We start from the raw sequence: 25,761 nt of genomic DNA on the forward strand, positions 1-25,761 counted from the left end.
ACTTCAAACTTTTCACTTACTATCAAGTGTCACAACTTTGAATGATAACTTAGACCAACACACGTGCGGCAAAATATCATCTAATATCGACATTTAAGTTTAATTCACCTTCTACCTCATGTATCATTACTAGTTTCTTTATAAGCATATATATAGAATAATGGTAGTGGCTGAAAAAATGAGTAAACCAACACTTAAAGTATCAGGTAATTAAACGGTATTGTAGTGTCTTTTCGGCGTGTTTATTATCAAAAAAGACAAAATAAATATGTATTAAATAATCTTCTTATAGTTTCAAATTCTGAATCGTCCAGTGAAGAAGCTGAAGATTCTGAATATGAGGCTGAGGTATCAGACGACGCAAATGAAGAAATTTCTGAAAACAATAACAGCGATGATGACCTTATATTAAAAAACGAGGGCTGGGCAGATTCTATTTCAAAGATTCTCGGTTCGAATAAACCCAAAAATAAGAAGACATTGGTTTTGTCAAGAGCAAAAAAGCTTGCAGATGTTGTGAAAAAAGAAAAAGAAGAGAAACCTGCTTTTGAAATTGTAGGAGAACAGCCTATAGAAGTAAAACCAGAAGTAAAAGAAAAAAAAGTTGATTTAGAACCACCAGTCAAGAAAAAGGTAAATAATTACCACATGTTTAAATTATACATTACTATTCAGACTAGAATATTATTAATACTTTTAATAAAAAAAATGATATTTTAACCTAAAAAATTTGATAATATATATTCTCATTTTCAGAAATGTGAAAAATCATCAGTCCGAATGAAACCAAACATACTTGAAAAAGATAGAGAAAGATTATTAGCAAAAATCGCAACTAAAGGTGTTGTACAATTGTTCAATGCAGTAAGAAATCAACAAAAATCTTTTGAAACCGAACTAAATAAAGATTTACCAGAGGGTAAAAAAGAAAAGATTCTCAAGAAATTCGATAAGAGAGCCTTTTTAGATACACTTATGGGTCAATCTAAGTCTATAGTTATTGAAGATCAAACAAAACCTTTGAAAGATGAGTTAAAAGCAGAAGACAAACCACAATGGAATGCACTAAGGTAAACTATTGAATTTTATCATCTCTCAAAATACTTTTATGCTTATTGTATTTTTTCTTAATATGTATTTAGCTTCAGACGTTAAGGAAACAAAACAATAAGCTAATAATAGGTAAACACCGCATGCAATAAGGATTTAAATAAAATTAACAACTAAATATAAGAATAGTAGAAATTAAGTAGTAATTTTGTCTTTACTACCATGAGTATGGATGTGGATGGATATAGAGTTAGGGGAGGACCCAAGAAACGATGGATGGATTGTGTGAAAGACTATATGGTTAGAAAGAATGTTACTTGTGAGATGACGTCTGACAGAGAAGAATGGAAGAAGAAGACATGCTGCGCCGACCCCAAGTAAAATTGGGATAAGGGCAGGAGGATGGACTACCATTTAAATTTAATATAAAAATTTGAATAATTCACATTATAATAAGACCTTAAACTAACCATATACTAAAACCAAACTGTGTTGTTGTATATCATAGTCATATATTGAAGTAATAGTCAAGGAACCATGAAATATTACATCTAAGTAAGAAACTGATGATTGGGTCTAAGAAAATTTTGACCTATAATTTCTCGAAGAAATCCTAAGAGTTTTTTTTTAATTTTCAGAGATGACTTCATGATGGGTGCTAAAATGAAAGATTGGGATAAGGAAGTTGAGGAATAAACTATTTAATAATAAATTATGAATTTTTCTTATAAAACAATTATCTGTATATATATTTATTTTATATATAATGTATATGCATCACTTCCTACAGTCTGTTGTGTGATTTGCTTCGGTTGTGTAGAGTAAATCTTAACAGGCAGGTTCCAGACCATTGTTTCTATTGGAACATTAAGGGGTGCATTCCAGTCCTTATCTTCTGATGTTGGAAACAGCTTCTCATTGCTTGTCACAAATTCAAAGTGAAGTCGCCAACTTAGAGATACTGAAAAAGGTTTAAATTATTCTAATTGAGATCTTCACTAGACTATTGATTAAGTCCATATGAGGGTCTTGAAGAACAGAAATTAAACAATGATTTCTAGAAATATTGATGTGTTCTAACATATGTATAATATGTAATTTTTACCTTCATCTCCTTCAAAGGCAGGTGTTATGTGTAATGGTATTGGCAGGATGAGCTGGGAATGTGTAAGACCTAGAGTAACCTCATGACATCTAGCCACAGTCATTGATCTACTCGAGTTCTCTTTGTTGACATTTTTTGTTGGAGTATTAGTTTTCATAATTTCTTCGGGTTGCAATGACACTGATACCTATGGGACAATATTCATTAAAAGTTTAAAAAAAAAACGTTTTATAAATTAATAAAAAGTAAGTACAATTTTCAAAATGTTTAAAATTTAGATTACACTTTTTATTGCTTGTAGTAAAAATTAAATATACCTGCATACAAGTGACAGTACCAACTGAGAAGTCAAAAGTACCCACAATGTCCTCTCCCAATTTGTAAGCAGATTTGAATAAACAGAATCTTCCGACTCTGCCCCTAGCATTTGTAATCATGTACGAATTAGGACTTCTTCTTGCAGTGAGATTCTAAAATGACATAAATAAAATTTGATGAGATCAATTAATTATTTTAGTACATAAAATATATGCAAAAGTTCATTATAAATAAAAACAAAGTTTATATTTGAATACCTTAGTTTTGAATACTCAAAAAAAAAAGGGTTACATAATTATCAATGTATACCTGTAAAACCTGTAGAGCCATAGTGAGAGGTGTTTCTACTTTTCTTTCCTCAGAAAATGGATTAGTCGGTTGGAGTTCTTCTGTTGTCTCATTGCCACAAAGAGCTGACAAGTCTTGCATGTTCATAATAGGACTAATAGGTAATACTCTAAAAGGTATTCTAACCATTTTAATATGAGAACCAACTTTTTGTGTTGCTATTGTTATCTTGTAAGAATATTTTACAGCTGTCCCCCTGTATGAAGGTGGGGCTTCTATTGGTAGTGATTCCCTATACCAAACTTTAAAAAGAAAATATTTTATTTATTTATATTTCGTATTCATTATAAAAAACACTAAAATTATTTTTTTATCTTACTTACATGTTTTAGTTTCACCCAAAGGTATAGTCAAGTCACAGAATAATATTTTTGGCTTTGTGTGAAAAATGACATCACCAATATCACAGGATGTAACTTCTAAAGCAGTTGTTTTTTCGATCACAGGGGTTTTATCTCCGGAATTTTTAGACGTTGAGAAGAAACAGTGTATTTGTGCTGACGCCCATGCCAAGTTTTCTAAGATGTCACTAAAAATGTAATTATTAAAATTATTATTATTGTATACATAATTTGACTATTGTTAAATAATTTATATTACCTGTGACTTTGGGAATTCCTATGCTCTGGTTGTGCTGTGTGGGAAAATGTTATAGCACATTCTATTGCTTCGCCAGCTAAATAAACTGTTCCAGTAGTAAGTTTCGCCGAGAGTTCAATCATTTTGATAGTAAACAATAGTTTGACATCTATAAAATTACACTAAAATACGAAAACTTAATATGAGAACTCTTGAGTTAAGTTATTTTTTTATGAACAATGAAAACAAATACATTTTGTATTCATTACGAGTATTGAAAAGTAAACGTAAACGAAACTAATTATGACAATGACGGGACCATTGACATATTTTGACATTTACGATTTGACCCGCTTTCTTTTTTTTAAATCGATCTCTTGAAAAAAGACAAAAGGCAACATTTTTACATATACTTACGGCTGACGAATCAAACCGCTTAAACTAATATGAAAATGTCTTCATTTATTTCTTCACGTTATAAATTTTTATATTATACATAGGACTTTTTGCATAAATTGAGGCCAGCCGTATCTTCGTTAAATACTTTAAATTGGTCTTAAAAAAGTTTTTAAATTGGTAAAGTCGCAGTTTAAATGTACTAAATTAAAAATAGAGTTGTTTACAAAATGTAAATGAAATATTGTATTATAAGGAGAATTAGTGTGACTTTCCGAACGTCATGCGTCAAGCTGTCAGATGTCTTTTAAAGGCATTCACTTTTTGGCGGGAAGCAGCGCGTTATACGGTCAGGCGTATCATTGTAAACTGTTTATGTAATAATATTAGCAAACCAGAAATTGATTAAAGTATTTTGTTATTAACTAATTATTATTTTAAATTCATGTAATAAATTTATTAAAAGTAAATTTGTTTTGTTAATATCAGAAGTGGGATTTCCAACTCACTTTTTCTTTTGTTGATTTCTGGTTAATTTTCTATTTATTCTTAATAACTTAATTTTTTTTCTTGTTAAACGTAATTTGCGTTTTGTTTTGTGATTAATTGAAATTGTGACTATGGGAAAGCGCAAGTGTAGCCGTTCTAGGGATTATAACGTTTCGAAGCGTCGTCATCGTTCCCGTAGTCGTTCTACCCACAGTTCGCGATCTAGAAGTACTTCTAAAAACTCAGAATTACGTGAGTCATTGAATACAATTATCACTCGTCTTAATGCATTAGAAGATAGATCCTCGGTACCTGTATCATCTAATTTTAATAGTGAAAATAATAATAATATGACTAGTGATACTGCTACGAAGATTGTTGAGGCTATCCATCATTTAAAAAATAGTTCTCGCAACTATTACGTGTCTAATTTTGATCCTAATGTTCATAATATTGATTCTTGGTTTGATGAGGTAGATCGCGCACAAAGTATTAATAAATGGAGTGATATAGAATGTTTGTCACGCGTAGGACACTGTCTAAAGGGAGACGCAAAGTCTTGGTTAGACGATTGGGTCACCACGGATCGTTCATGGAGTAATTTTAAAAATGATTTTAAATCCTTATGTGTTAAAAATGTTGATGTGGCTAATATTTTGTATGACGTCATGAGTACAAATTCTGACGATTATCCTACATATGCCGAATATGCTCGTCGTTCGTTACTGCGTTTGCGTATGGTAAAAGGTTTAAGTGAGGAACTAATTAGCGCAATTGTTATACGGGGAATTAATGAACCACATGTAAAAGCCTCAGCTACTAATGGAAAACTTATGCCCAGTGATTTAGTTAATTACTTGTCTACCTTCGTTAAGCCAGTATTAGTTAGAAATGAAAATTCCTTGTCATATAATTCTGGAACACGCAAACACATAATAAAATCACATACGACTAAGCGTGCACCACTTTTTACGACATATAAGTGTTTTTCTTGTGGTCAAACGGGCCACAAACAAGCCGTTTGTCCGACGAATAAAAAGTTAACAATAAACAATAACGATGTAAAACCGAATACAAAAATAACTTGTGCGTATTGTAAAAAACTCGGTCATCATATTAGTGTTTGTTTTGCTAAGCAACGATCCGATCAGAGAAAAAGTCACGTTAATTTTTGTTCTTTGCCTAAATTAAATAATTCTAGAGATGTAATGGTTGGAGTGGTTCAAGGGATACCTATTGATATCCTCATAGACAGCGGTGCTTTAGACGTGTCCCTTATTTCGTCATCCGTGGTTAGTCATTTAGCATGCGCTATGAAACCGATTTATCGTGAATTAAAAGGTGTCGGACAAGGTATCACTCGAGTGTTTTCTTATGTTACTCTCTTTATTGAATTTGAAGAAATCACTCTTGAAGTTGATTTATTAGTTGTGCCTAGTGAGAGTATGAACGCACCTATTATAATTGGTACTGATGTCCTCAACCGTGAAGGCGTAACGTACGTGCGTACAAAATATTTTCAGCATTTATCTTACAGTCCTGCCTCTACAAATGTTTCAATTGTAAAAGCGAATGAACATTCTATTAAAACCCCTTTGGTTGGTAAAGATTATGAGAATCTTAATAACATTTTAAAAGAATATTCGAAATTTATGATTGTTGGAACTGCTACTTCTACAGTAACTACAGGTAGTATGCACATTCGCTTGAACAGTGATACGCCTGTATATTATAGACCTTATAAATTGTCAATTAATGAAAAACTCAAAGTCCGCGAAATAATACAAGACCTTTTATCAAAAGGTATAATTCGTGAATCCGAATCTGCGTATGCCAGCCCAATTCTATTAATAAAGAAAAAAGACGGAACGGATCGAATGTGTGTTGACTTCCGCGCATTAAATAGGGTGACGATTAAGGATAGGTATCCTCTGCCGTTAATCGAGGATCATATAGATCGTTTAGGTAAAGGACGTTATTTTACAACACTAGATATGGCGTCTGGCTTTCACCAGATTCGTTTAGACGATGCATCAATTCCGTTAACAGGTTTTGTCACGCCCGAGGGCCATTATGAATATTTAAAAATGCCTTTCGGACTTGCTAATGCACCAGTAGTGTTTCAGCGTATTATTAATAACACGCTGCGTTCATTTATTAATGATAACAAGGTGATGGTATATATCTACGATATTTTATTAGTAAGTGATACCATTGAGGAAGGGTTAAAGCTTTTGCACGATGTCCTGCGTACTTTAACTAATGCCGGTTTTTCTTTAAATCTATTAAAGTGTTCGTTTTTAAACACCGAAATTGAATATTTAGGTCGTGTTATTTCGAATGGAGAAGTACGGCCATCAAAGTCAAAAATAACTGCTTTAGTCAAATCTCCGGTGCCTGAGAATGTTCGACAGGTTCGACAGTTTTTAGGATTAGCTGGATATTTTCGAAAATACATAAAAAACTACGCCCTTAAAACCTCGTGTGTTGCTCGCTTAACAAAGAAAAATGTTGAATTTAAATGGGGTATAGAACAGGAACAAGTTCGACAAAATCTTATTAAATGTTTAACAAGTGAACCAGTACTCACTATCTTTGACCCAAACCGAGTAACTGAAGTTCACACAGACGCTAGCAGTCTTGGATATGGTGCCGTTTTACTTCAGATTCGTGAAAATGGTAGCAAGTCCGTCGTCGCTTATTATAGTCAGGTCACGCAAGGGGCTGAGGTACGTTATCATTCCTATGAATTAGAGACCTTGGCGGTGGTCAAAGCTCTGCGTCACTTTCGCCATTATCTTATAGGTATTGAATTTAAGGTTATCACTGACTGCAACGCTTTGAAAGCTACACAAAATAAAAAGGACCTCCTACCCCGTGTTGCAAGATGGTGGGTTTACTTACAGGATTTTTCTTTTACGATTGTTTACCGAAAAGGTGTTTTAATGCCTCATGCTGACTATTTGAGTCGCAATCCCATCAGAGTAATAAATAGCATCGATAGGCCACGCAACTGGGCACGGATAGCGCAATCAGGAGATGAAGAGACGCAAAAACTTATGGAACAGTTAGGTGAAGGACAGTTAGATGCTAGTCGATACCAAAAAAGGAACGACATCCTCTACTACAAATATACGCCTGTGGGTGAAGAACCACGTTTATTGTGCTACATACCCAAAGGTTATCGATTAAGTTTGCTCAGGATTTTTCATGATGAAAACTGCCATGTAGGCGTAGAGAAAACGATCGGGCTAATTTTAAACCACTTTTGGTTTCCTGGTCTTTTCACATTCGTGAAGAAATACATAAGTCATTGTTTAACCTGTATATCCTATAAGAGAATCCCGCGAGCATCATTACAACCTATTTCATCATGGCCTAAGCCGGATACTGTTTTCCACACGCTTCATGTAGATATTTTAGGGCCTTTTCCAGAATCATATGGCTATAAACATGTAATGATAGTCATCGACGCCTTTTCTAAGTATTGTCTCATGTATGCTCTCTACAAACAAGATCTTGATGAATTAAAGCGTGTGTTTAAAAATGTTATATCGCTGTTTGGTACTCCACGTCTTGTCGTTACTGATAGGGGTCGAATGTTTGAGTCATCGGGATTCATAAAGTGGATGAATGGTTTCGGGTGTAACATACATCATATAACACCTGAGATGCACCATGCTAACGGTCAGGTGGAGCGATACGTGCGTACTGTACTTAATATGTTACGCATAGAGGCCAGTCATAAAAAGAAGTGGTCTGAGGAATTATGGCGTCTGCAGTTGGTGCTCAATATTACTAAGCAAAAGACGACACAAATGTCTCCATTGAACCTTTTAATTGGTTCTGAGGGGACAACTCCTGTGATACAAGCTTTAGTCCGTGATGTGGCTACTGATTATTCGGGATCAAATCGCCAGTCTTTACGGGAGCTAGCTAGGCAAAGGACGGCCGAACGTCTCAAAGAAAATGAAAAGAAACAAAATGAATATGTGAATAAGGGACGTGAATCGCCTCGCGCATTTCAAGTCAATGATTTTGTATTCGTCATTAAGTACTCTCAATCTAAAGGAAAATTAGATCCTGGAATGCGTGGCCCTTATAAGGTGACAAGAATTCTTGAGAATGGACGATATGAGTTACGGCTTGTGGCTGGAGACTATGGCAAGCTGACTTATGCTGCCGCTCAGTATATGGTGCCTTGGAATGGAGAATGGACCCCTGATGAGTGTGCCGCTTTCTTTGATAGTAAGTTATTCCTTCTACTTTGATACTAGACCTTGCTGTTTTATGTCTAGTCTTATGTGAATATCTACTAGACCTTACTGTGTTATGTCTAGTCTTATGTGAATACCTACTAGACCTTGCTGTGTTATGTCTAGTCTTATGTGAATACCTACTAGACCTTGCTGTGTTATGTCTAGTCTTATGTGAATATCTACTAGACCTTGCTGTGTTATGTCTAGTCTTATGTGAATACCTACTAGACCTTGCTGTGTTTTGTCTAGTCTTATGTGAAAACCTACTAGACCTTGCTGTGTTATGTCTAGTCTTATGTGAATACCTACTAGACCTTGCTGTTCTATGTCTAGTCTTATGTGAATACCTACTAGACCTCGCTGTTGTATGTCTAGTCCTATGTGAATACATACTGGACCTTTTAGTTGTTATGTCTAGTCTGGCTTAAATGTCTACTGTTGACATTAACATGTTCTAACAATAAATTTGGAATTTCGCAGGTGTAGACCAAACCGATGAGTTGACCCCTACGAGTATAAATTACCCTATGGAAATTATCAGCGCCTTTGACCGAGGTGATAAAGAAGCTGGACCTCAGACTGACGAGGACGCCAGGACATCAGGAGAGGCCGTATAAGGAGAATTAGTGTGACTTTCCGAACGTCATGCGTCAAGCTGTCAGATGTCTTTTAAAGGCATTCACTTTTTGGCGGGAAGCAGCGCGTTATACGGTCAGGCGTATCATTGTAAACTGTTTATGTAATAATATTAGCAAACCAGAAATTGATTAAAGTATTTTGTTATTAACTAATTATTATTTTAAATTCATGTAATAAATTTATTAAAAGTAAATTTGTTTTGTTAATAGTATATTTACTTACAAGTGAAACGAAAAAGCGACATTCGACAGCTGACTTTGACTTTAGATACCTGCGATAGAAATCTGACATTTAATTTGATTACGAAGCTTGTCAAACTCGCGATGAAATATTTTGGAAAAATTAGAAAGTAATAAATAACAATTGATCTGTTTAATTAAGTTGTGTATCTTATAATCATTATACTCTCTTCAGTATAAATGTCTAACTATCAAGAGATCGTAAACTTAAATGTTGGTGGTACAAGGTAAGCCGCATATAAATGTCTTTATTCTGTGTAGTGTTTATCTTTTGCAAAAACAACATTATATGTTGATCTATGCGGGTGCACATTTAAGTTTAAAAGTATATGTAGTAAACTAATGAAATAATGTTATTTTAGATTCGCGACATCATGGCATACTTTGACCTGGGTACCAGATACATTTTTTACAGCCCTCCTCAGTGGTCGAATACCCACGGTGCGGGATGAGACTGGGGCTATATTTATAGATAGAGATCCTAACCTATTTGGTTTAATTTTAAATTTTTTAAGGACTAGAGACATAGATCTTATTAACATAAACATAAGAGCACTGAGGCATGAATGTGATTATTTTGGCATAACTCCACTTAGCAGAAGACTTGCACTATGTGATGAGATGAACCATTCATCCTGTGGTGATGTACTGTTTTATGGATATCTTCCACCTCCCTGTAAGTTATTTATATTATTTAAAAATGACAAGAATAAAGATTAAGGTATTATTTTCTGAAAAATAATTTATCAATTGTTTATGTTTTTATTAAAATTTTAGTAAATACAGCTCTTCCAAATGGTAATAATGGTAGAAATGCTAACAGTGTGTCTAGGAAGAACTCAACTGCATCAAACACTGAAGTGGCAGCTAATAGAACTCATTCAAGAAATTCCTCTTTGGATTTACGTACTGTTGGAAGGATACCTTCACAAGACCAATTAAGGTATATTAAAAAATTCAAGATGTACTGATAACAAATTAATAATAAGTGGGCATAATAATCAGTTTAAAATGCCCCTTATAATGTTGTTGTAAAACTTTATCAATTTCTTATGTTAAGACAATTGCACTTTTATTATCATAAGTAATATTTCTTATAGTCGATGTGGTAGAGGTCACTCAAGAGCAGCTTCACTTGGCAACACTGATAGTCATAAGGGATTACGTCCACCAGAGAGTATGTTAACATTTTATATTTGTACTTTATAAAATATGTTTTATTACATTTAAAAAAACGAAACAAATAATTTTGATTAATTGTTTTTATGCTTTTTTCAGTAAACACCTGGCAAGAAAATATGAAAGTACAAATAATAAAAGCTCATCACAATTGGATAGCCGTTGCATATACACACTTTGTTACTGGATATAGGTAAAATTGCTTGTAACTTTTATCATTATTTGACATTTTAACAGAACTCTACACTACTTAAGACTGACATAATAATTGGAGGTAGGGCTTTTAGAAAATAATTTCATTTATTTTACTGCTAAGTTGTATATATTTATATATTTTTAAAGTAGTTAGCTTCATTGTGACACATAGTTTTCAATAATTATTTAAATTATTACAATACAAAGGAAAGCTTATCTATACAAGAGATTGATTTCAATGACTCTACAACAATGAGTGTGAATATATGATGTAGCTATATATAGTTATAATTGAAGCCATATAACTATACTCTTACTGATAAACTACACTATATAAATATTTTAACTGTGTCTGTTTCGTACATAGAATAAATATATATACTTAAACTTTATGTTATTATAACTTTTTATTGAATTATTTGATTTTGATGAAATAAAGACTAAACAGTACCTTGGAATACTGTTTACATTTAAAGCTATTACCCATTTTATAGATTATTCTGTACAAATAGACTTTGCTGACTTGCCAATAACTAACATTTTGAAATCACAGATAGACATTTCCAATTCATCTATTTGTGTGTATAGATGTACAGTGTAATGAATACTTAACTTTGTATTCAACCATTAACCATCCAATAATTTTCTTTATAATTCAACTTTTTTACAGATTGACTGATTCATGTGGCTGGTATATAATTTTCCAATCACCAGTTCAAGATTCAGTGATAGAACGAATAGCACTCAATGCCAAAACTGGTGGTGGTGCAACTTCTAGTGGCAACAATTCATCTGGCACTGATGTGATGCTTGGTATAGCTAGTGGGCCACTTGTAAGATTATGGGCCTTTTCTACACACACTGAGCCAGTTCGACGGACATTAATAGGTAAGTATGTTAATAATTAAGGATAATTTTGCCATCCCAATCTCTCAAGTAGGTGTTCAAATTTGCCGAGCCAAAATAAATATAATATGTATAGTTGTAAGTATATTTGTGTTTGTAGACTTTTAATTTTATATGTAAGAAAAGATAAATCAAAATTTATTTTATTTAAGTGAGCTCATAGAAGCACTTTTATTGTATTGTTTATAAGTTTAATTGCTAATTGTAGATTCTATTGAAAATAACTGGTGATAAACTCATTAGTTATTAAGTTGCATTATTCAACATTGTCAAACTGTTACTGTGTAAGTGTCTGTTTGATTAAGCATTGCACAAAACTACTGAACCAATCTATATCAGTACGCCCTCACGCTGTAAGACAGATCACTTCATTTCACTGTGCATATTTATTATCGTATATTATTGTTACAGGTACATTTAATCTGGGCGTCCGTGTGGAGCATTTGCTCTTCGTGGGTCCGCAACTAGTGGCGCTCAGTGGTGCTGGCAGTAGAAGTAAAGCTGGTGTGTGGCATACTAGTACTCAGCATTGGCAGACCCAGGATGTTGCACACCTTACAACATATGACACAGCAGGCTCTTTCTTATTACTGGGAACAGCTACCGGGGCTATTAATTATATTGGTAAAGTATCTTTTCTTTTTTATTATATAAATTGATGTAATGCGTGGGAACACAATATAAAGTAAATCGTATTAGGAAAGATTATTAACGAAATACATAACAAAATGTCATAGCTGTATTAAAAATATCAAACATTTTTGGACATTGGGGCTAACATAGCCCCACAAGTTTTAATATGAGTGTATGTGTGTGTGCGGTATTTTACAGAACATTGTGTTCTATTCTCTACAGATATGCAAAAGTTTCCTTTGAGGATGAAAGACAACGATCTCTTAGTGACACAGCTTTACAAGGATCCTAACCAAGAGCCAATCACAGCTATATCAGTATATCTTACACCTAAAACAAGTAAGTGAAAAATATAGAACATTTCAATAAACGGATTAGTATTGAGATCTATTATGTGATATGAGCGAGCCCAAATCAGCCGAAATAAGGTTACATATTTTTTTAAATTACACATGCCAATGTAAACATTAAAGCTTAAACATATAAACATTAAACTCATAATTATTTACTCACAAATTCACCCTTCACGATCAATTATTATGTCAATATTAATTATATAATCTAATTTGTACTTTTTGCCAGTGTTTTTGTTTTACGTCACTCTACTAACTTAGTAAGTTACGCTGATAATTTAACGTAGAAGGGCGCTCTCGATAGTTAATAGATCTACAGTGTAGTTCAGTGATCCATTTATATACAAAGCCGTTGAGAAATAGCCGTAACCTACTTAAACAATTTTTTATTTTGAAGGGCTTTATTATGAGATAAAAATGTTACTAAAAATACAACCATGATTTTTTTTTGGTATCATGTGGTAACAAGTCAAATGAAACAAAACTTGAGAAATATAATTATTTTTTTTATAAATTTCAGATTTATGTGGCAACTGGATAGAGATAGCATATGGAACAAGGTACGGATCAGTGCGTGTGATTGTACAGCATCCGGAAACAGTTGGTCATGGACCACAATTATTCCAAACTTTTACCGTTCATCAAAGTCCTATCACTAAGGTGAGTTTTGGAGGGTATTAAATAATAATATAGATAATAAATAACTTTGCAATTGCTAAGACTCAAGTACCAAACCCCCTGCAAGGTCAATAAAAAGTTATGAGGCCTGTTGTAAATTCCTCAACAGCAGACCATAATATTTAGACTTCCTTGACTGAAGAGCTCATTTAGTTGGTTCTTCTCCTGAAGTTCTCTAAGTGCCAATTCTACTAACTTATTACGTTACTGATACGTTCTCGATTCTATTGTGATTCAATTTCAACTATACCTTACAAAAATTAACCTCAGCTAAATTGTAACTGAGGACTAATCCTACTTATATACGAACCCGATTATATTCCGATCCAAGTTTGACCTAAGTGCAACAGTATTGTAGAGTAGGAACACGGCCGAACGGCAACGATTACGTTTTAATTCGATTGCTAAACTTGACAATTTGTTAGTGAAATTGGGGCCCTAATCGTGTCGAGTTTGCTGTTCATATCAGAGTAAAGAAAATTGCACGTGTTTTTGGGCATAAACTTGAGCATTATAAGATGTTCTGCGTTATCACCCTTCAGAATACTCGCCCTGGTCAAGAAGACATATCTTTAATTGTATGGGCTAATATCAATGAAATGCTACTCTATTTAATCATGCACACAATATGAAGAACTTCAATATTTCTTCAAAATATTTGTGTAAAGTTTTTCTAATTAAATATCTAACGAATATCGCCTAATATTTAAGGTATCTCTGTCAGAGAACTACTTGATATCGGTATGCAGCGAGTACAACCATGTCAGATCTTGGCGGGTCACTCGGTTCAGAGGAATGATCTCGACGCAGCCCGGAACGACGCCTAAAGCGGCGTTTAAGGTCTTAGCCTTGGAAGCGCCGACCGCTCAACCTCATAATGACTGTGGTGAGTCTAACTTCTTTATGTAATTTATATATTTCTTATTGCAACAGAAATTCATGTTTGGCCCAGCACTTATTATTACAACACATAAATTAACCAAAATTTTGGTTTCAAACGGGGCAATCGCTACTTGGTTTTCATGTAAGGAATATTTGTGTCTAGAATTTGTCATCGGATACAAAGTTATTTATTAAAGGACATTATCGTTAGGTTACCTGCACATTTGAATCATTTTAATAGGCATCTCTTGCGCTAAGCATATACCCAGCACATATTCATTTAACAAAATTTAATTTAACAATCGATTGTCAGTAATATTTTTGCTTCTAGGACCTTACGGTGAACAGGACGAGGAACAAATATTTATACAGAAAGTAGTACCTGATACAGACACTTTGTACGTCCGATTAGCTTCAAATGGTAAAAGGTATGAACGAAATATTAATATTCAGTTTATGTTTTAAGCAAAAATTTTTTGAACGGAATTTCACTTGAAAATATAACTTTTAAGAGATATAGTTCAAGTAGTGCAGTTGGGAACACTTTTTTTGGTAACGCTATTACTAAATTGTAATTCTCATCGTTTCGAAGATGGATTATCGTTTATTTTAGGTGTTAGGTAAATCAATATAGTGGAAAATATATCAATGTTGGTGTGAGTTCTTTGTGCAAATACGACAGTGTAAGTACCAGGCACAAGGGACATATTTAATTGTCAAGGTTGGCGACGGCAGGCTGTCGGGCAAATAGGCTACCTGATAGTAAGTGGTCCATAAACATCGATGCTGTAAAAAATATTAACAATTCCTCACATCACACCAAGGCGCTACCAACCTTGGGAGCAAAGATGTTATGTTCCTTTTGCCTGCACTAACACTGGCCGAGTCACCCTTCAAACTGACACATACTAATTATTATGCATAATTTGGCAGTAGAATATCTGATGAGTGGGAGGTACCTACCCAGAAATAGAGGCCCTAACACCAAGTAATTTTCAGGTGTAGTTTTAAGTTGCAACTCCAATAAAGTATATTCTATATTGTTCACAACTCCCTCAATGCTAGCACATTAAAGTATCTCGGTTCATGTCGCTAACCTGGGCCGCAGAGTGTGCACCATCCGCTCGGTGGACGCGTCGGCGGTGTCGTGCTTCGTGGTGGCCGAGTGCGAGGGCGCGCTGCGGCCGCGCCGCCTGCTGCTGTGCGGGCACCGCTCGGGCGCCGCGCAGATGTGGGACCTCACCGCGCCCATCGACAAGGCCGCCAAGCCCGCGCAGGCCGTCTCCGCCAACGGGGGGGGTGAGCGTTTGCTAAGCGATATTACAAAACCGACGACTTCTTAGTTGATTGCACCTGTTGACTGAACCTTGTGAATCAGATGATCGCTTCCAGGCTGTTTAAAATAACGAAAATATATTTTTTTGTTATAGTATGAAAACAATAATAGTAAAATATAATTTTAAAATCTCAGGTCCGAGGTATATATTTCCGAATCGGTGGTAGATTTTCGACTATCAATAAGCAAGTGTACCGCGTCTATAGAGAATGAATAGTTTTACTTTGACTTTAACTATTCTATAAAATAGCTTTTCCAGCGTATTTGTAAAAATAAGCATGTTTCGTAGTTCTATATTATTAATCAAGTCCATTTAATAGTGAGCTCCGATGTTTAACTGATCAAGTTGAGATTCAGTCCCAGGTAAGATCAGATTAGCGGGACTTCACCGTGTGACCGCTTGAATAAGAAAAATGGCCTTCAAACGATTCTAATGGTATACGTGATATCCGCAGCGGAGGGCGAGGAGTCCCCGGCGGCGGACGGCGGTCCCACTCCGGACGAGCTGGTGCGGCTGCTGTCGGCCTGCGACCTGGACGCGGCCCCGGCCGGCCCCGCACAGACGAACTCGCCCAACCGGCCCGTGCAGCCCTGATCCCTCTGCCGAGTCTTGCTGGACACCATGCTCGGTGTCTGCATATGATAACCGAGTGGCCTCACTCGACCCGTAGGCAGCTGACCTCGTGAATGAAGTCAATCTGAAGGGTTTGAAATTTGCACGATGATCTTTTTATTATTTCGAATATTCTTTAATTATACAAATTGTGAATAATATTTTGGTTCACGGAAATTGTATAAGACAGAGGGTCGGGTCTGGATCGCTCGATCGTGCTGGCATTGAAATGATGCTATATATTGTTTGTGAAAATTTATGTTTAGCTCAGTAAGTCCATATTCATTTTATGTTTAACATTGTCATGGACGGTCAACGACAAAAACATAAATAACCTAGTACTAAAGTATGTGGCCCACTATTTTGTATTTAATATAAACTGAATACACTTTTTACATGTATGTACCAATCGATGTTCAATGAAATGTACATTTCACGTCAAATATATTGTTTGTTTTGTTATCACGAGTTATATTATGAATATTAAGATTAGTTCCTGTGAATGTATACAATAGTTTGAAATTTTAGCTGTAAAAAATTTCAACGCTGACCGTACCAGGTAAGGGTCCGAATTCAATGATGTTCGGTAATAATATGTTTTGAATCTCATCAAACAATAAGATAACGTGATTTAATGATTTACCTGCGGTTACTGAAACGCTAATCAGCGCTAAATTTACGAAAACTACTATGTGAATAGTGATTGGTCGGTGACAGCGAAGGACGACATAGGCGACCAATGAGCGGTCTTTATTTGTTTAATTAGTTAACCTGACTTTGACCAACGTTTCAGAAAGTGATGTCGATATTATCTTCTCCCTTCGCAATCTTCACTTTAATATAGAAATTAAAATATCAATTTGTTGTAGTTTTGAAACGTTTTAACGTTGTAACTTAGAGCTTACTGATAACTATGAATTTTTGCATTTTTTAAAAAATAATTAAATGTTGCAACTTCAGGTACCTTTACATACGTTGCTGTTGATTATTATCAATTTTCATTATTATGAATTTGACAATGATTGTTTATACAGTTTATAATTATTTAAGTAAATTTAATTAACACTCAGAATTTTTATATAATTACATATCGGGATCAAAATAAAAAAATTAAAAACTGCGTTTATGACACATTCGTCAAGTTGATAGTAAACATTATTATTAAATATATAAGACTGATTTGGTTTGAGAACTCAAGAGTTGAATAAATACTCATTTTAAAAATTATCTTTTTATTTATATAAAGTTGATTGAATACATTTGAATTTAAAAAAAAATAAATATCTATGTGTATTTTCAAATTTCAAGTTATAATAAAATTAAAATCATATTATATAGTTACATATCTGTATTTATAGCATAAAATATATGTTGCAATCATTATTATTAATATACCTTGAATTAAATAGTTGTTGCGGGTGTAGCGTTGTAAGCTATCTGTGTCTTATTTTATAAATATAAAATAAAAATATATATATATTTACGACAAAAAAAAAACTTTTATTTTTTTGTTTATTTGATTTGATAGTGATGGAATTTCGGATATCTCGATATACCTCTCATCCGTAATTACATTGAAATAAACAAGTAACCAAACATATACATACATACATCAATATAATTTCAACTTTGCCACATTGACTTATATGTATCTTTGCCACAATCGGACAATTATTGTTTTCATTTTTATGCCAACGCTACTTCGCTCGAGAACCTTCATTTTCGACTTTCTTTTACAAGGTTTCACTCTAATAGCACGCTGATTATATTAACTAGCAAGCGAGTACCATATTACATATATGTTTATGTATATCAATGGGTAAAGTGTAAGGGAGTTTGGAAGATATGCGGTAAGGTATTCTAATAAATAATAAACTTTATATTTATACAAATATTTAATGTCATTCAAATACTTAATAGTTATTACAAAGCTGAAGCTACGAATTATTAAAAAAGGAGGTATTTTCTTTGAGTTATTCGTTACTAATTTATTACACAATAAGTTATTGTACTAAATTAATGTACAAAAATGAAACATACACACAAAATTGTTAAATTTATCCGATGAAAGTCGATACAATCTACTTACAGTACAGCTATTTGGTACTCAAAATTCAATTTTACCGGGAGTTTTGAAAATTGGTGGAGTTATTGATATCAACGTGTTCTTTTTTGTCCAGTCATTATATACTTTTGGAAATGCAAATGAACCGAGAAAGCTGATTTTTGGATACGTTGTAGGGAGGGCTTAGAAAGGCTTAACTTGAAGTTATCGACCTCGATTTAGATAGAATACGAATTATAAAATATTTTTTGTTGCTTCATTTGCGCTCTACAATTTAGGCTCTATACATTTTTAACCTATCGTTGATGGTTCTATATATCTCGGCCTGTTTTTTGCTGTATATAATGACTGGACTATTTGCATTGTCCAGGTAAAACTACCAAATAATTGGTCTATAAGAAAAAACACACAGTCCATTTAAATAGGCTCACATTTTCATTTACAAATATTTGTATATAAGTATAAACAAAATAATATATTGTTTTGTCCAGTATGCATTCCTGTACCGTTCATCCAAATGAGTTGTACTTGGTACAATGGTTTTTGGCACTTTAAGTTTTGACATAGTGCCGTCAACGGACAATAGGTATAGCACGCGAGTTTTATTGGATAATTGATGGCAAAAATATATGTATAGAGAGTGATGTATAGCATGCTGAGCCATGCCATAGCCAGTAATTTATATATAGTTACATAAATAATCTGCTGCAGTACCTATAGTCTATTCCAACCATAAGAGGACAAAAGTCAAATAAACAACATTTAGCATCGAATTTAGGCAATATCATTGGTCGAACGCTTGAATAATCTATGGCACTCATTATGGTATTTAGAAATAAATACGTTTTGAACTTCTACAAAACTTATCTGAACTTGAAAGTAAAATTAAAGTGAACATAAGTAGTTTAGTGGAATAGCGTGGCCTTAAAAATAAAGATAAATTACTAAGGTTCGTTTATTTTTATTCCTAGTCGATTGGAATAGACTGTACATGCATATTTGGAGTTTGAGCTTGTCTGAAATGTCCGGCCGCGTTCATGATGTCTGCCTATGGGTCATGATGTGATAATAAGCCATAGAATGCTGTTAGTATTTAAGAATCATAACATTTATATTATGTTGACATAACTAAATTGATAATAATCTATGATGTCAATCCAAAGTAACATCGTCCCATTTGATAACGGACCCGACAGAACGGAATCTCTCAGCGAACAAAATTAAACGCATACATGAGATAATTGAAATATAAAAACAATGAATTTCAAGGCCAAACACAAATTGACCTTGAAATTTTACCCTCATCACATTCCAAGAAGTTACACTTCGTACATGACACACGAGTAAGTAATACAAATCGCTGTACCCTCACACACACGCTTTAAACACTCATAAATAATTATCATAATGACTTTAAATTCGTAGCTTCAAAATACCTTTACCTTATTGTATAAACCTTACTTCATAGTTTTTTTTTGTTATATAAAAATGACATTAATTGACTAGTGAGGCAACGAACCTTCAATACATCATATTAATATTATAAAAATGTAATGTAAAAAAGCCACGTTCTTAATTTTAGGGTATTTGACAATATAAGTGACATTTTAAAATATAAATGGTTAAATGGGTAAAATTTTGGTTATGGTAAATTAAAAAAAAGCGAGTTATATTTATTTACAATTAAAAATAAAAATGTGTCTTTTTTTTAAATTGTCGATTTTTATTAACGGTATTAGGCGTAGCTCCCCAAAAAATTCTGTATTTTATGGCTATTGTCAACTTTAAATATTACTTCTGGAATAATTATAATAAATAGAGCTAAGAACATTATCCTCAATTAAACGGAGACCTTCCTTTCCCAGCAGTGCGCCATTTAAAAGTTGTTATTGTTGTTCTTGTATCGTCAATTACCCCATAACAAAACTATATTTTCAAATAATTATTTACATACAAAACCAATTACAAAATACACATGTCATATATGCGTTTAGATTAAATACAAGAGAATATATACTCAATAAATATTCAATGTTTTTAGAAAATTATTTAAGTACAAAAATTTGAGTACTTATTATTTTACTTTGATAGGAATATCATGACTTAGGTAATTAACTATACATATAATTGATAAACCTTAAGCGCAAGTTTGAAACGCAAACTTTTACGTTTGGGTCGTTTTGTACACCAATTCATAAACAATTCACAGAAGTTGTTGCACTTTTTTTTTCTTTGACGCAAACGCTAAAGTTTATGTTTAAAACACATTAGAATCTATACGTATGTTTATGGCACAAAAAGTAAATAAAAAACTTTAAAATATAATTTAAACGTTAACAAAATATTTTTAAAAAAAGAATGAAAAACCATATTTGTTTTTTTTTAGATTTCTAATTTACTTTGGCTAGAGCTCCTTGGTAAAATATGTACATACTTATATTTCAAGGATTAAAATTACATATTTAGTTTTTATGAAATAGTTTTTTTATTATAATGTTTTAATTTGTATATCGTGGATGACTACGATAGCATGCATTTCAGAATTCTAAAAGAAATCAGCGAGTATGACATCATATTGAGACCAAATCACTGAATCTACAAGCTTACACTATATATAATCAAAATTTTTAAGAAATCCTTTAATAATGTCTTTTTTTATATTTATATTGAATTAAGAAAAAAAACAATTCGGGTACATCGATCAACAAATGAACATAAGCTAAAGATTTAGGAAATTGCAAATACTTCCCCAATTCTTATTTCAGATCGTTTTATCCCCTTTTTCAAAGGGGGTTTTTTTAATAATTGATATCATAATAAAATAACGTATATAGTCTATTCCTACTACAAGATGACAAAAACCAAATAAACAACATTTGACAGCGAATTGACGCAATATCATTGGTCGAGAGATTGATTAATCTATGATATGCACTATGGATTTGCAAAAAATGACGTTTAGAACTTCGATTAAACTAAACTTTAGTTAGGCGTAATGGTGTTGATTTTATACAGAGATATGAGTCAAAAACTATTAGTAATGCATAATATAGCTTAGCTATATTAGTCCATCTCTTGAAATACGTAAATCTAGGATTTATTTATCTTTACTCCTACTTCGAGTGGAATAGGCTATAGTATGGTTATTAGTGCATCTAACATAAATATCTTAATCAAGTATTCCATATGTGCGTACGAGTTTAAATTAGGTAAATTAAACTGATGACTTATTTATTAAATTAATGCTTAATACATTTAAATTAATTAAAATAGTCACAAGAACTTACCAACAATACAACAGTGTATTTTAATATATTTAATAAAGCGTGGAAAATTATGCTTTAGAGCATTTATTTAGTTGAGCAATGCAGCGCAGGGTTTGGTTGTACAGTGGATATATTCAGAAAAGATCTTTTTATTTCGCATTTTTAATCACAATTTGCTGTGACCTTTGCATTCATGAACTTCATGAACTAATATTTAAAAAATATATATATTTTACAGTCAAATAAAGTTTCAATGTAAAAAAATATATCCACAATTACAACTGCAAAATATAGTACATAAAAATATGAATAAAGACCAACTTCATAAACACTCAAGTTGGAATTGATTAATATATTCACTTGACTTAGATATAGTTACCATAAATATGCACCAGTCATAATACAAATTTTATATGTATATAATTTTTAACTCAAAACTCTAATACATATCAAAATATAAATTATGGTTTTTAAAAATAATTAATACAGTAAATTTAATGAGTAAAACATCATCAACACAATTCAAGAATTTGGCAGAATAAAAAGTCGACGGAACACGGGAAATAATCTTAAATTTAAGTTAGCAGTTGCAGCTTATTATCATAAATGTAGGGATCAGTTAGAGGAATAAGCAAATAACACCACAGGAAGAGACCGAGGAAAAAGTTACATATAATAAGAAGTCGCTGCAATAACGGAAAATGAAATACCTCAATGAAATTCGGGAATCCGAGATGATTGCAGAATATGTGTGCAACGAGTGGTGCGAAGAAATGACCTGGAACATGATTTTTTTTCTATAAATAAAAAATAAATCTAATCATCTTATCTGGTAAAAAAAATTCAATGTTTCTTCAATTTTGTTTTTATACCTTCAAAAAGTAACAACATTATAATCGCGCCTAGAGTTTCAAGAAATAATTTACAAGATACAAGGTAAAATGCATTTTTTACATCCGCAGCTTCAACCGTGAGTTAGAGAGGGTAGGTATTAGATACCCATGTAAATTTCTGTACACTTAACAATGTGTATGAAAAATTTCGTGACAAATTAAAAATAGTTAAGACATGAAAACATCTAAACAAACAAATAAACTCGCTCTCGCATTTATATATTATATTAGCTAGAATTATAATATGTGGAATTTAGTTATCTAAATAATTTAACTTACCAGTTCTTAAAAACAGATAAGCTGAATATGCACCAAACACAGTTGTAAATGAGAATTGAAACACTGAAAATAAAGATGTATTAATACATAACTAATTTTTAATATCAAAGACAATGTATATTATAGTCACTCTCGAAAGTGCGCCCCTATACGTTAAATGATTTGAGTGAGTGGCGCTCGAGTCAACAAGATGTCTTGAGTGTAGTGAGAAGACTTAAAGTAAAGATAGAAAAAGAATTACGTTATATATATACTGGGTGGTGGGATTTTGTGTAAGCACATCTAGGTATAAACCACCATCGCATATCATTCTATCGTCAAGCAGCAATACTTACTTAGTATTGCTGCTCAGTCATAGTCAGAAAATAGTCAGATATTGATCAGCGCTTATAGCTTGTGCAGTCACCTTCACTAATCTTTATCTGTTTATTCTGCCTGCTGGCCTTCCTGCTGGCAAAATGCGGATTGTATCGTATTCTCAGCAAATCGCATATTTTTACCATGTTGATTCGATTATCAGTGAGAATAGCAGAAATGTTTCTTGATATTTTTCATTCTATTATTAAATTACTCATAAATTCACTTGGATTTTTCACTGTGTGTTAAGTAGAAACATCTTAAGTCATAAATAAGTGGCTTTTTAAAGTGCATTTATTAAAAAAATATATTATAACAGTAAGGATCTTTCCTTATACATGTTTTGATCATGCTAGAAAAGCTGTGTTTATGCATTCTGGTAAAATTCTAGCATTAGGTTATACCTGATCTTCTGTCTACTTTGTAACTCATTTCCTGGATTGAAAACTTCTACAAACCTGCTTAAACCTTTACTTTCAATAATAGAAAAAGGCTGAAAGTCTTTGGATATCATTGCGGTCATTTTCAAAGCAGTCTAAAATATAGGATGTGGAGTTATAATAAGTTTTTTGAGTTTTGCCAGTAGAAGTTCTTTGTGAGGCACCTGACCGATTACGCTCTCCAACTCAACCCACTTCCACTGTAGCCTAAGCTTTCATTGTAATATGAGCCAACATAAGGTTCCTCCTCCAACTTTGATTCCTTCAGTAGATAGCAAACACTTTACACTAACATTATCCATCTTCTCAATAGAATTTCTCGTAATTGTTTTAGTTTACTTTACTTTCTTTTCAAACAAATTTGAAGATGCTACGAAATTAACAAGCTATTCTTGTATCATAAAGTTATTTGCATTTCAAAATGGGAAATTATGTGATTACCTACTGTAGACAAAACAAGTGAAAAATCATTTCAAACATATCCATGTTTAGTTACACATCATAATTATCAGTGTTTTGTAATTGTGATCGGTTTCAAATAGAAACCAGTGAGCCTTGATTACTTGTAATTAAACATACTACACTAGAGCAAAGCTAATTAACTATTTACCTATTTTTATTATATTACTTATAATTATTACTTACGTGCAATAAATAGTGCTGACTTCAATGATCGTCCATTTACCAGCATCTCATGCAGGTGATGAAAATGGGCTAAAAACAATTAGTCCTAATATTATTTACCTTTTCATAATTCTACATATGAAGTAATTAATCAAAAAAATTAAATATATGATATTATTAAATTTAAATGACTTACCAATACCAAAAAGAAATGGTCCAGTAAAGACAGCAGTAAGTGGCTCTAGACATTGTAGTAGAAGAGGCATCATACATGATCTAAATACCCACTCCTCACTAAGTGGTGCCATAACATGGTTACGCAACCAAACCAAATCTTGCCAGCTTGACAACCAATACATAGGCTCTAAAATATATAAAATTTAACTACATTATACTATAAACTTAATACATTTTAAAGATTTTAATTTATTCTACAACTTACCTGCATACAATTTCCAGGTACCAGCTATGAAATGCATTGTTAATGGTCCCAAAAATAATATGGCAGTCAGTATCAAAGGAACAAATAATGCAGATATCATTCCTGACATTCTAAAGCCCATATATTCATATATATCTCCCTTTTGCAGCATTTCCTCTTTCAATAGTGTATGAGTAAAAACAGGAGCTAGCAACATCATACAACACACACTAAGAAATCTTCTTTTAATAGTAGTTGGATGATCTCTACAAAATAATTAACTTTTTTATAAAATAATCTGTATTTATTGATACCATTTAGATTTATTGTAAAAAATATAATGTTATAATACCTGCTTAAATTAGATCTCCAAATATATAAGCTACCAACGTATGAAAAGGTCAAAAAAACACATGCTAGTCCAGAAATCAAACATATGTTTTCTTCTATAAAGTGTATAGAAGTCATTGTGCTAAATATTATTTACGTTTTTTGCTATTTTTTAGTTAATATTTCAAAATTAACAAGTAAGAAATAATGACTACAAAGAAACTCGATTTATGACAGTTATCTGTCATTTAATCGACTGCCAATTTTAGGGCTGCCAACTTTTTAAGCATTTTACCCTTGAATCAGTTATACGTTTTTTTGTGAAAGATTACTGTGTTAAAAAAAATGTTATGAAATAGTAATTCCTGATAACTGTCATTTTTAAAAGAACATCACAAAAAATTTAATTTTCTACTTATTCCTATTGTGTATAGAAAGGTTTTTATAAGTACCCTCAAAATTTAGTTTGCGTTAAATACTATGTTAAACCCTAAAATGCACTATGTACAATACTTTCAAGCTGGTAACACTCATATCTAAACACTGTCAAATTGTATAAAAACATTGATGAAAATAGCGTTCAATATTATGTTAGAAGTTTTTAGTTTAAATAAATCTAGTCTTTCTTGACTTACTTTTTTTTTAGTTTAAGGTTTTCATTAAACAACATAAACTTTAGAAATATTTTACTTTATAGGATTTGTTTTCGATATAAAAAAAACGATTACAACTCATAAGCTTTAAAATCGTCTGTAAATTAAGTTTTGACTCAATAATAAAATACAACCAATGTAATACCAATTATTTTTATATTTAATTCAGTTTGTACACGGATTTATTCCACACGGGGGTATTTCAAAAGTTTTTGTTGAATTCGTATTGTTAATTG

At 32.5% G+C, this 25,761-nt stretch overlaps 4 protein-coding genes across 4 annotated transcripts; 2 read left to right on the forward strand and 2 right to left on the reverse strand.

The window, feature by feature from the left end:
• The first annotated feature begins 29 nt into the window (after positions 1–29).
• On the forward strand, positions 30–1,786 carry LOC125070782 (RRP15-like protein). Its single transcript, XM_047680747.1, has 4 exons — positions 30–206; positions 293–633; positions 757–1,070; positions 1,689–1,786. Exons 1-4 carry the CDS (start codon positions 161–163, stop codon positions 1,744–1,746), a joined length of 759 nt encoding a protein of 252 aa, XP_047536703.1. The 5' UTR covers positions 30–160; the 3' UTR covers positions 1,747–1,786.
• LOC125070781 (RAB6A-GEF complex partner protein 2) lies at positions 1,738–3,715 on the reverse strand. The gene is made up of 6 exons (XM_047680746.1): positions 3,422–3,715; positions 3,145–3,350; positions 2,783–3,063; positions 2,473–2,625; positions 2,156–2,342; positions 1,738–2,011 (listed from the first exon to the last, which is right to left on the reverse strand). Exons 1-6 carry the CDS (start codon positions 3,541–3,543, stop codon positions 1,803–1,805), a joined length of 1,158 nt encoding a protein of 385 aa, XP_047536702.1. The 5' UTR covers positions 3,544–3,715; the 3' UTR covers positions 1,738–1,802.
• Positions 3,716–9,492: 5,777 nt separating this feature from the next.
• LOC125071006 (BTB/POZ domain-containing protein KCTD3) lies at positions 9,493–17,605 on the forward strand. Its single transcript, XM_047681053.1, has 13 exons — positions 9,493–9,649; positions 9,785–10,098; positions 10,200–10,365; positions 10,523–10,599; positions 10,701–10,794; positions 11,467–11,684; positions 12,114–12,326; positions 12,558–12,674; positions 13,209–13,348; positions 14,078–14,252; positions 14,580–14,676; positions 15,357–15,547; positions 16,040–17,605. Exons 1-13 carry the CDS (start codon positions 9,603–9,605, stop codon positions 16,177–16,179), a joined length of 1,989 nt encoding a protein of 662 aa, XP_047537009.1. The 5' UTR covers positions 9,493–9,602; the 3' UTR covers positions 16,180–17,605.
• A 505-nt stretch (positions 17,606–18,110) lies between these two features.
• LOC125070956 (CAAX prenyl protease 2) lies at positions 18,111–25,075 on the reverse strand. Its single transcript, XM_047680985.1, has 6 exons — positions 24,895–25,075; positions 24,564–24,808; positions 24,318–24,485; positions 24,143–24,211; positions 22,701–22,763; positions 18,111–22,306 (listed from the first exon to the last, which is right to left on the reverse strand). The coding sequence occupies exons 1-6, from the start codon at positions 25,008–25,010 to the stop codon at positions 22,104–22,106; spliced, it is 864 nt and encodes a 287-aa protein (XP_047536941.1). The 5' UTR covers positions 25,011–25,075; the 3' UTR covers positions 18,111–22,103.
• Between the last annotated feature and the right edge of the window lie 686 nt (positions 25,076–25,761).

Source organism: Vanessa atalanta, chromosome 18, assembly GCF_905147765.1.
Source record: "Vanessa atalanta chromosome 18, ilVanAtal1.2, whole genome shotgun sequence".
Classification (NCBI taxonomy): Eukaryota; Metazoa; Arthropoda; class Insecta; order Lepidoptera; family Nymphalidae; genus Vanessa; species Vanessa atalanta.

What these genes read in the sequence shown, in the direction of transcription:
- LOC125071006 (XM_047681053.1), top strand. Translation starts at nt 9,603, where the DNA reads ATGTCTAACTATCAAGAGATCGTAAACTTAAATGTTGGTGGTACAAG. An exon ending in CCTTCACAAGACCAATTAAG is followed by an intron (nt 10,366 to 10,522) that starts GTATATTAAAAA and finishes TATTTCTTATAG; the next exon opens with TCGATGTGGTAGAGGTCACT. An exon ending in CGGGGCTATTAATTATATTG is followed by an intron (nt 12,327 to 12,557) that starts GTAAAGTATCTT and finishes TATTCTCTACAG; the next exon opens with ATATGCAAAAGTTTCCTTTG.
- LOC125070782 (XM_047680747.1), top strand. Translation starts at nt 161, where the DNA reads ATGGTAGTGGCTGAAAAAATGAGTAAACCAACACTTAAAGTATCAG. An exon ending in AACCACCAGTCAAGAAAAAG is followed by an intron (nt 634 to 756) that starts GTAAATAATTAC and finishes TCTCATTTTCAG; the next exon opens with AAATGTGAAAAATCATCAGT. An exon ending in CCACAATGGAATGCACTAAG is followed by an intron (nt 1,071 to 1,688) that starts GTAAACTATTGA and finishes TTTAATTTTCAG; the next exon opens with AGATGACTTCATGATGGGTG.
- LOC125070956 (XM_047680985.1), bottom strand. Translation starts at nt 25,010, where the DNA reads ATGACTTCTATACACTTTATAGAAGAAAACATATGTTTGATTTCTGGA. An exon ending in GTCAGCACTATTTATTGCAC is followed by an intron (nt 22,764 to 24,142) that starts GTAAGTAATAAT and finishes CTTTATTTTCAG; the next exon opens with TGTTTCAATTCTCATTTACA. An exon ending in TTATCTGTTTTTAAGAACTG is followed by an intron (nt 22,307 to 22,700) that starts GTAAGTTAAATT and finishes ATCATGTTCCAG; the next exon opens with GTCATTTCTTCGCACCACTC.
- LOC125070781 (XM_047680746.1), bottom strand. Translation starts at nt 3,543, where the DNA reads ATGATTGAACTCTCGGCGAAACTTACTACTGGAACAGTTTATTTAGCT. An exon ending in AGGAATTCCCAAAGTCACAG is followed by an intron (nt 3,351 to 3,421) that starts GTAATATAAATT and finishes TTACATTTTTAG; the next exon opens with TGACATCTTAGAAAACTTGG. An exon ending in TTTGGGTGAAACTAAAACAT is followed by an intron (nt 3,064 to 3,144) that starts GTAAGTAAGATA and finishes TTCTTTTTAAAG; the next exon opens with TTTGGTATAGGGAATCACTA.